Here is a 10,896-nt window from a genome sequence, read left to right on the forward strand (position 1 = left end):
AAATCAGTGGCAACCAGAATTTGATACTTATAATCAGGGATGAAAATTGGGGCATGGAGAAAATGTGACTTATATCTTTGCAGAGCAAACACGGAGCTCTGTGAGATATGGCAACTCTATTGGTTTTTGTCGCACTGGACTTCTCAAATTATGACTTCACATTCCCCTTTTTGATTGACCTATGATTTCTCTGACCGGCCTAATTAAACAACCCTCCATTGGTACATGTTGCTAAAAATACTCCCTCCATTTCAAACTTTTCTGGAAACTGTCCACTCTGAAAAAGATTCCATCTTTCCAAAGAGGCAGTGATGATATTGCTAAAGTTCCACTAGTTAATTTAAAAAGATTCCATCTTTCCTAACCGTTTCAATTCCACTGCTAAAGTTCAGAGCTTTCATTATTTTTCTATTCTTTTATTAATTGAAAATTATTAATTGTATTAATAAATTGTTAAGAATTTAAAGAAAAAAATAGAGATGAAGAAGATGGTTGGGGGCTGGGACAATGGAGGGCTGGGGCGGGGGTGGGGTGCAATGAATATGATAATGCAGGGGAGGGGCTGTGAAGATGATGAATGGAGGGGGAGGGGGGGTTTGTTCTTTTTTTTTTTTTTTTTTAAAATTAAAAAATTATAATAATTAAAAATTTTATTAATAAAAAAATGTAAAATATTATTTTTTGTTCAACACACTCTCCTTGCCAAGTCAGCATTTTGTGCCTGATAGGTATCAATTTAAGCAGTTGAGGTGTCTGATAGGTACAAGCCTTAATTTAAAGGTTTAAGAAAATTTTCAGGACAAGTTTGAGGAGCTATCGATGGATTTGGCCTATTAAAATTGTTCATTACGTTACATAATAAAATTAACAGCAAAAAGGGCAAAATAAAAGAAACTTTCTTCTAACAAGATCCTACAAGAAAGCTTCTTTAGCAATGAACAAACCAAAAAAACTTAAAAACATAAACTAAAATAATAAGGTAAAATAAATTATGGAGATGGTGGTGGTGGGGGAGGGGGTGATCTAGTCGTTGTCGTTCATTCCAAGATGCTCCATAATTGCTCGGAGGAAACGAGCAATTCGGCGGAGCTCACGTTCTAAGTATTGTCGATCTTCTCCAGGCCAAGAAAAAGACGGTCAAAGTCATTTCGAAGAAGCAGCAAATCATAGGTATGAGGAGGGACTCATCTGATTGGGCAAAGGGAAATTCTACGACCAGGCATGATTTTAAACTTTGGTGAATAAGAAGAAGAAGAAGAAGAAGAAGAAGAAGAAGAAGAAGAGGCTTTCTGATTGGGTTTAGGGACAAGTGAAGGGTTACGTAGAAATAGGACCTGTTCTTATAGACCTATAGATGACATCCTTTCATGTGTCCACCTAATGGTCAGTCGACGTGCTTAAGAAGAGAAAATGCTTGGTTGTGTATACCGGCGGTTTTTATCGTGAATAGATATTTTATACAGCTTTTTATTAAATTGGAACGGGAAACAAGGGAAATAATGATTCATTGCATCAGTTGGAGAGATGAGGCGAAAAAATAAACAAGATAGCGTGTTAGATGAGCAATAATATAACTAATACATAATATTTAATAGACTTTGTGAAATATACACCATAGGCTTTACGTAGTCTATTGTAGACAACGAGTTAAGTCGATTACAACTGAAGGTTAAAATCTACAAAAATGCACATTTAGCAACCAAAACAGTAGCTTTACAACTGAAGCTAAAAAAAAATCCTATCTATAATTTGATGGCCATTCTACACGTAGTTCTTTTGTGTTCGGATTTCTTGCATATTGAACACCTATTCCTCCTTTTGGACTTGAGTGTCTCACCGACGCCCTTAGCGCGTTTAAATTTCTTCCTTCCGAGTTTGGGATAGTAGGGGGTGGAGAAATTTTAGTGTTTAGCAATTCCTGTGGTACAGTTTATTCGGCCTTCGAAGGGACAACGTTAATTGCTTTCGAGTATGCGAGGAGGTAACTTTTAGCTTTATAAATTGGCCAAGAGTAATCGTAGATAGAGTTATCATAACCTTCGCCATCGCCAAACTTTGCTCGCAAAACTGCCATCACATGTTTGCATGGCATTTTCATCAAGTCAAATTTCCGACAAAAATAACTCCTCTCTAAGAGATTGACCTTGGCAGTAACGCCGTTGCCGAACACCGTATACAGGTTGAGAACCCCATTTAGATTACTCACATACAAGGAATCGGTCGCGCTCTTATTATCCCTTAGGATCCTTTCTGCGTAAGGCCCAAATATGTTCTCTTTACCATCAACAAAGGCATACCGCTCCCTAAACTTTTCATCAAATTTTCTAGCAATTGAACTGAATATGTACGACAGGGGGTACTCCCGTTCATCCATCAAAATCGAGTTGAGCGACTTGACAATGTTTGTGGTCATCACATCGTACCTATTGCCCGAAAAGTGTACTCTACTCTATTTTTCAAAACCAAGCATATTTTCAAGGACATGTGCTGCCTCGGGACAATTACTCTTCATTTCCAGAAAATTATCGCTAAATTCATCAAAGGAATAAGACTTCGCAGCGGCGTAGAATATATAAAGATGTTCTCCGCAGTGTTGATTTACGCAAAGATTTTCAGCGAGGTTCCTCATGCAAAGACTGTGATATACACGACTGTATACACGGGAGAAGGCATTGGCAATGCTAATGTGCCTGTTGGAGCTGACACATAGATCTGGATCATTTTCTACGATAGACTTCATCTTATGGAAGAAGAAGGTCTAAGAAGCATCGTTCTTTTTATCGAACACACGAAAGACAATCAAAAAGATATGATTTTCAGTGTTCTGTGCAACGACACTCAACAGAACGCCCCCGTACTTTTCATACAAATATGTGTCATCAAAGGCAATTACCTTTCTCATATGGGCATATCCCCGTATACAAGCTCCGAATGCTAAGAAGTAGTAAACGAACGATCCATCTATCCGGTTTACCATAATAGAGTAAAAAGACCCGGGATTCAATAACTCCACCATGTAGGAAAAAGTCGGTAAGCAAGCATATCCGTGCTCCGGTGTCCCGTGAATGATGTTCTTTGCAATTACACTTCCTTTCCAACACATCCAATAGCTTGCGTTGCAATGCAACTCCTTAAACACAATCTTTTGAATTTCTCTTATGCTTGGACCCTTACCATCCCGAAAGTGATTTACGCATACTGAAACAATCAATTCGGATGAGACTTTCTTGTGTCTGCGCGTGGCATGTTTAACCCCGCACGCGTGCAACCCGATATACTTGTATATGCAAAATCTGTCCGAGGTCTCGTACTTTTTTGCCCACAAAAATCAGCCACAACCATGAGATAAGCATCTCGCCTTAATCAATTTCGTGCAGCTCTTCTCTATATAATAATCAAAAGACTGCCTCGCCGCTGCTGCGTCTAGTAGAATTTTTAGCTCTTTCTTATCGATGATTTTTTTACCATAACAGAAATTAGTTCCGTCCGAGAAGGAGTATCCTGATTTTAATGCCGTTCCACGGTCTTCTTCATCATCTTGCGAGTCCGATGAAAAGTCTTCCATATGCATAGAATCATCTTCCATATTAATTAGATGATCGCCACCGTTCTCATAATCATTCAAATCGTCGCCAATTAAATCATCGTCAACTGTCGGGCGCTGCGGTGGGAGTGCTGATGAGTTCAGCGATCCTTCAAAGGACCTCTCAACCACATTTATCCTCAAAAGAGGCCTAAAGTCATCTGCATCAGCATCCATCATATACGTCAGCACACGTACAACGCTACTTATGATCGTAGGATTCACTTTTTCCCTCGAATGCATTAGATAACTAATAACCACGTCGCTCGGCGCGCAATCTAGGTTACCGCTCTGCATTACTCTTGTAACTAATTCATCTTACGAACTGTTGCGGTGAACATGAATGGGAATTGTCACCTTGGTAAATGATCTCCATTTCCAACATTGAGAGTCTCCACCCATTCTTCCATGAAATCACCAGAAACCAGAATAAATTCTACAATAGACATAGTAGAATTAAGATTTGGTCGATGGTAGATTATGCTTACGATCTATGTCGGGTTGTATGCACGGTCTATGGCTGACGATGATGGGTCGATGGCTGCGCAGATATCGGTACAAAAACTTCAAATTGTAAATATTGCTTCTAATCAATGATTGTTGGGTTTATGGAATAGAGAAATGAACTTGGAGTCGCCTGAGATGCTGTAATGCACTTTCTAAAGTTGTTTTGAGTAATGTGATTTAAAGCTTTTTAACAATGGTGGAAAGTGTGTTTGAGAAGATAGGAAACAAATAGGGTGACAATGGATGCAATGGACAAGATTACGATGTTTGTGGACTGATTTGTAGCTGATCGCCCGAAAAAAAGCCGGAAAAGTGGTCGGAATCGGAGCTTTTTGGAGGAAAAAATAACCACTTTCTATTTTTAGCTTTTGAATTTTTATTTTTTTTTAAATATTTTTGGAAAACCTAGTTATTTTTGTGTATATAATGGTAGATGATGGAGTAGGTTGAAGTGTATTATTAGAAACTTGTGGATGAATTTATTAAGTTGGAAGTATTGGGTTAAAGTGAATTATTATAAAAGTTGGAACTGAAATTGTTAAGTTGAAAAAGTTGGTGATGAGGTAGAATTATGTAGGTATTTGACCAATGTTTTAAAACTTTTGGATATTTGACAAAATAGTTTGGAAAAAAAGTTGTTTTGGCATACTTGCCCCATTAACTTATCGCGAACTTTATGAGACAGCCTCAAAACTGATCCAGTTTCACTATGATACGCGATATGGTGGTTGCCACACATCAGAGAACAGGCAAGGAACCTAAAACTTGGAGTTGCAACATAGTACTTCTTGCTCATGAATTGTAGGTTTTCTATCATTCCAAGTTCCTTCGCTACTGAGATATGCATCTTTGTTACTTCACCGTTGTTTTGGATTGCATCTCATTAAAAACTATGTTACTCGAACTCTCCAAAAAAACGCTGTTATACCAGTATCGGACCCTCCAAAAATGCACTACTTTCGGAGAATCCAACGTGCACACCCTCAACATTTAGAAATAGTGCTGGCAAATAACTTAAGTAATATAGTTTGTTAGTGGCTTTTAATGTTTCATACAAGAATATGTTAAGTCTGCTCCACAAACGTTACATGCTTGAAGCTTTCCATTTCAAATAATACCTTAATACATAATTGCTCCTATATCAAAAATAGATGTTTCATTTTTTCGTCAATCATGCCATCACACCTGCTCTGCTGCTTGGGGGGGCTAATTAATCAGTACTGATAAAGGGGAAGATCATTTATTAATGGTGAATCTACATATGAGAATCTTTGTTAATTAATGTCCAACAATAGAAACAAGCATAATTAATCATAGTAAATTACTGTCTGTTAAAAAAGTAAACAACAATCTGTGGAACTTATAATTACTCATAAATGCCTATTTAATTACTATTATTATTAGTATGGCCTTATGGGAAACAGAAAAAGGCTTTGACTGAATCCAAAGCATTTTCATAATTTAATTTTTGAAAAACATTTCTCTAAAAAAATAAGCTGCTCGAGAATGACTTTCCGAGTCCCGCCCCACTCTTCAACGAACCTCATCTTCATTGATAACTCAATCTCCATCATTGATAACTCAATCTCCAACTCCTACCCGACCTAATATTTCCATCAATCCACCGATCCAAAATAAATATCACCTTAAAAAAATCTTGTTCATTAAGAAATCAATAAATACAACATGTAATTTACTATCTTCGCCCTACCCGACCTAATATTCCCACTGATCCACCGATTCAAAATGAGTATACTTAAAAAAATCATGTTCATTAAAAACTCAATAAAGACAATTGTGTCTATTTTACCCTGTGAAATACCATTGTTAATTTTTCCATCATTATAGTGAAATTATCATTTTACTTACCATTGTTCATTTTCCATCATTATAGTGAAATTACTATTTTACTTATAACATTTATACTTACACGCTCACTAAGAAAACAACAATTGTCATGACTATTTACCACACTAGCCCTACGATTTTTAGTATAAGTTATTGGCAAGTAATTTGGAGATAGAGTGATTAGTTCTAAGGGTTAAATATAAGAAAACTACTAAATAAGTAAAGTTAATTGTTTCGTGTCAAATCAAATATGAAAAGGTAAAATAAACTGGCCGAATGAACAGAAGAAATAACAAAATTTACAGACATGATCAAAATAAGGTTAAATATAAGAAAAATACTGAACAAGTAAAGGTAATTATTTCGTGTCAAATCGAACATGAAAAAGTAAAGATAAACTGACCGAGTGAACAGAAAAATAACAAAATTTACAGACATGATCAAAATCCACTAAAAACAAAATTCTAACTACATTAAAACAGGACATCGTGAATGAGCAAAAATTAAACTGTTTAACATTAATAGTAAAAAACAAGAGAAGCCAACCCCCAAAAAAAAAGTGAAAAACAACAGGACATATATATAGCCAAATCATGCCCAAAATAAAAGTTGGCTACAAACCAAAACATAAACTTTCTATCAACTATACCTTGATCTCAATCATCCTAGCAACAGCAACACTAACAATAGTAACTTTACATAACCCCTATTTAAACTATAGCACCTTTCCACTGCAAATGACAAAAAAAACACTTTTTTTCCAATAACCCCTCTTTAAACTATAGCACCTTTCCACTCCAAATGACAAAAAGAACACTACTTTCCAATAACCCCTCTTTAAACTATAGCACCTTCCACTCCAAATGACAAAAAGAACACTTATTTCCAATAACCCCTCTTTAAACAATAGTACCTTTCCACTCCAAATGACAAAAAGAACACTTCTTTCCAATAACTCCTCTTTAAACCATAGCACCTTTTCACTCCAAATAACAAAAAGAACCCCTCTTTAAACTATAGCACCTTTTTCAATCCAAATTACGAATACAACACTTTCTCTCCTACTTTCAACGATCAAAAGGGCCACTGGGATCAAGCTGCCTGCAAAGAGTCAAATACGTTAAATAAAGAACACGATCCTTCGCACCAGTACGATGATTCTTGTTATGTTTGCAGAAATATTTCAACTGTTCAAGTGTACAACATCCAATAAACTGTCCCAATAGCAAAAATAGCCAATTTATCGATTTCTTCTTCGATGCAATAACCGGTTTAACACTGCTCTCTTGTTCACAATACTTGCATTTCAAAAAAACCGGGTTCATCCAAATGTCCGGTGCCCGGTCATGCATGGAAGCTTTATTTAATGCGATAAAGCTTCCAACTTGCTCGAATTTCTCGCGCAAATTAAAACTTACCTCATATTTTTTCTCGCACTTCTTGCATTGCACTTCACCAATAATATTACTAACACCGTTAGAATGTAACACGTTAAGAGAGTGCACTTTGGCACGTTGATTTGTAGCCCATGGATAAGGTGGAGTTATCGTGTCACTTTTTGTTTGGCTAGGTAATTTTCGTTTACGAGGACGACGAAGCGGTCCGTGGGAGGATTCCGGTGGTGGAGGAGGAGGTGGTGGTGGTACGGTGGCGGTAGGGAAAGATAAAGACAATGTAAGTAAGTTGTTATCAATTTCATTGTCGTTTGTAGACATTTTTTTTTTTTTTTCAGAACAGCTCGATGCAGTAAAACTATCACTTGGACTTGGTAATAATGGAAAGGTTTGATGAAATTTTTGTGTGTATATATAGGGAGAAAAAGGGAATAGGAAAGGGAAAGGCCAAAAGGGGAAGGGTTTTTTTGTTGTTATGTGTATAGTACTATGAAAATGGTACGAGTAGATAAAGACGAAAAGAAGAAACAGTGTATGGAAGTAAGTGTATTTGGTTTAGAATTCTGTCTTTTTTGAATTTCGAAAAAATGGGTCTGTTTGAATTCTGTTTTATGTGGGAAACAATTTATGATGTTTTTATCTATACATAGATATTTTTACTTCTTTATTTAAATTAGTGGTGTTTTTGGATTAAGCATGTTCTTTTGAAATATTTTTTGGTTATCTAAAACATCAATTATTTAGTAATGGACAGCATGATAAAATCTTTTCGAAAAAAAATTTGTTTCTTCATTCATAAATACTTATCTATTTTTAACTTGATACATATCTTAAAAAAAAAAAGAAAAATTGAAGGTAATTTTAGTATGTCACATTTTGAATATAATAAATGTTTTGACAATGAGTGATCCATTGCACCGAATAATAGCGTAATAAAATCTTTCCGAAAAAAATTGCTCACTCCACTTATAAATATTGTTATTTTTTACTTAACACATACCTTAAGAAATAATAATTAGAGAGATGATTTTACTATAACATTTTGAATATAATAAATTTTTTACTTTAAAAAATGCAATGATGCATTGCACCAATTATTTAGCAATGTACGGCATAATAAAATCTTTCCGAGAAAATTACTCTCTCTGTCCATAAATACTTGTTATGTTTAACTTGACACATACCTTGAGAAATACTCTCTCCGTCCCATTTTATCCGTCTCAAATTGGGATGACACAACTATTAAGCAAAATAATAAATAATATGGCTAGTTTACCATAGTACCCCTATTAAATGATGTTAACATTTTAATTTAAAGAAAAAGTAATTAATGCAAAGGGTAAAACATGAGAAAAAAAAAGTTTGTCTTGTCTTGATAAGTAAAAAAAGACAAGTAAAATGGGACACCAAATTAGGAAATTTGGGACGGATAAAATGGGACGGAGAAAGTACTTAATAAATAGAGGGGTGATTTTTCTAATATAATAATTTTTTTTGCTTTAAAAAATGCAATGAGTGATGCTTTGTATTTCATATCAATGATAAAATAAATAAATAATTCATTAATTTTATAAACTGCACAAGTATTATTGACATCCCAAAATAAAAAGTGAACAAGAAAAAATGAATGAATAAAATAAAAATTATTATTATTATGAATTTTTATACTAAAAATAGATGCCTATTTTAAATTGTTTTTTTAGCTAATTTCTAATTTATTCATGATATTACTTTTATCTTTAGTTGTTCATATATTTTACTAGTCAAACTCAAACACTAAATAAAAGGTTATGTTCACTATATCACTCTTATTAATTACAAGTCATATACATGTTTGAGAAATAAATGTACGCATCTAATAATAGAGGTAATTTAGCATATTGTGTGAAATATAGCTATAGATTTGTAATGTTTATAATGATTAATAAAATTGTTAGTTACTTTTATCTTTAGTTGTTCTAATGTACGAATGTTGCGATGGATGTATGGACATATCAGGAAAGATAGGGTGAGGAATGAGATTATTCGGGAGAAGGTGGGAGTTGCCTCTGTGGAGAATAAGTTGCGAGAAGTAAGGCTACGTTGGTTTGGGCATGTGATGAGGAGGGACCTTGATGCTCCGATGCGGAGGTGTGAGACTCTGGCTATGGATGGTTTTAGGCAGGCTAGAGGTAGATTGAAGAAATATTGGAGGGAGGTGATTAGGCATGATATGGAGTAATTACATACTATATAAACTTATTTGAAATATATAGTATGATACAAATAAATTTAAAGTAAAAAAACATAAAATGCAATGACAAAAAAAAAAAAAGATGAGGAAAAGAATATAAAAAAAATAAGAAAAATGACAAAAATGTCGAACCAAAAATGAAAAAGGGGGAAACGGAAATACAAAAAAATAAAAATGCAAAGAAATAGAATTGAAAAAGAAAAATATGATGAAAAAGAAGAAAGAAAAAAATTGTAAGAAACGAGTAAAAAATAAGTTGAAAAAATGAAAATGAAAAAAAAGTAAATTAAAGGAAAAAAGAAAGAAAAAAATAGTAAATTAAAGGAAAAAAGAAAGAAAAAATAAAAAAAAATAAAGAGAAATAAAAGATAGAAAAAATGATAATAAAAGAGTGAGACTATGGATTATATTTAATTGATAAGAGATGTTATGAATTATATAGGCTAAATGGGATAATTAGAAGTTTATATTTATTAACCCATGTAGGTCTCAGGCGAATACGAATGATGAAATAAAAATGAGAAAGGGGAAAGTGAAAAAAAAAAGAATACAAAGAAAAAAGAAATAAAAATAAAAAAAATAGATGGAAAAATGAGAAAGAAAAAAAAGAAATTATAAGCAATGAGTAAAAAAAAATGAAAAAGAAAAAAGAAAGAAAAAAAGAAACTAGAAAAGAAAAAAAACTATAACTTTAAGCATAGGTGGGTGATCTCTGTGTTTAAATGGGCACCTATATTTTACCAATTTTGTCCATATTTGTATGAGCTTTTAAAATGAGTTAAAGTCTATATTTATCCATTTGAAATATGAGTGATCCAATTCACTAAATATGAGTTAAATGGACTCTTTTCACAAATATGGGCTGAAATTGTCACCTCTAATTACAGCTTGCAGAGGACATGACCCTTGATAGGAAGGTGTGAAAGACACGGATTAGGGTAGGGGGTGACGGGTAGGAGCGCGGAGGTAGTAATAAGGGAGTGCTCCTTTGGTTTTGGAGTTTCTGGTTCGTAGTGTTGTGGCTGTAGTTTTTGGGGCTAGTGGCGTTGGCTTTTTTGCATCCCGCACTAGTTTATTATGCACTTATCTTTTGTGTTTGTTATACTGTTAGTTTGTTTTGTGTACCATACTAGTTTATATGCGCTTACTTTTTGGATTTGTTATACTGTTATTGGTCCTAAGCCGGGGGTCTATCGGAAACAACCTCTCTATTTCTCTTGAGGTAGTGGTATGATCTGCGTACACTCTACCCTCTCCAAACCCCACTAGGTGGGAATATATTGAGTATATTATTGTTGTTGTTGTTAGTTACCCACAAATAGTAATAGGGG

The 10,896-nt window shown here is 34.3% G+C and overlaps 2 protein-coding genes across 2 annotated transcripts; both read right to left on the minus strand.

Annotated features, from left to right (window-relative positions):
- Positions 1-2,758: 2,758 nt before the first annotated feature.
- LOC124895891 lies at positions 2,759-3,760 on the minus strand. Its single transcript, XM_047406393.1, has 3 exons — positions 3,607-3,760; positions 3,359-3,537; positions 2,759-3,310 (listed from the first exon to the last, which is right to left on the minus strand). Exons 1-3 carry the CDS (start codon positions 3,758-3,760, stop codon positions 2,759-2,761), a joined length of 885 nt encoding a protein of 294 aa, XP_047262349.1.
- Positions 3,761-6,304: 2,544 nt separating this feature from the next.
- Positions 6,305-7,887, minus strand: LOC107852155. The gene has a single exon (XM_016697214.2). It carries the CDS (start codon positions 7,651-7,653, stop codon positions 7,006-7,008), a length of 648 nt encoding a protein of 215 aa, XP_016552700.2. The 5' UTR covers positions 7,654-7,887; the 3' UTR covers positions 6,305-7,005.
- Between the last annotated feature and the right edge of the window lie 3,009 nt (positions 7,888-10,896).

Source organism: Capsicum annuum, chromosome 1, assembly GCF_002878395.1.
Source record: "Capsicum annuum cultivar UCD-10X-F1 chromosome 1, UCD10Xv1.1, whole genome shotgun sequence".
Classification (NCBI taxonomy): domain Eukaryota; kingdom Viridiplantae; phylum Streptophyta; class Magnoliopsida; order Solanales; family Solanaceae; genus Capsicum; species Capsicum annuum.

What these genes read in the sequence shown, in the direction of transcription:
- LOC107852155 (XM_016697214.2), bottom strand. Translation starts at nt 7,653, where the DNA reads ATGTCTACAAACGACAATGAAATTGATAACAACTTACTTACATTGTCT.
- LOC124895891 (XM_047406393.1), bottom strand. Translation starts at nt 3,760, where the DNA reads ATGGATGCTGATGCAGATGACTTTAGGCCTCTTTTGAGGATAAATGTG. An exon ending in TTTGAATGATTATGAGAACG is followed by an intron (nt 3,538 to 3,606) that starts GTGGCGATCATC and finishes CGGACTCGCAAG; the next exon opens with ATGATGAAGAAGACCGTGGA. An exon ending in GCTGCACGAAATTGATTAAG is followed by an intron (nt 3,311 to 3,358) that starts GCGAGATGCTTA and finishes TGGGCAAAAAAG; the next exon opens with TACGAGACCTCGGACAGATT.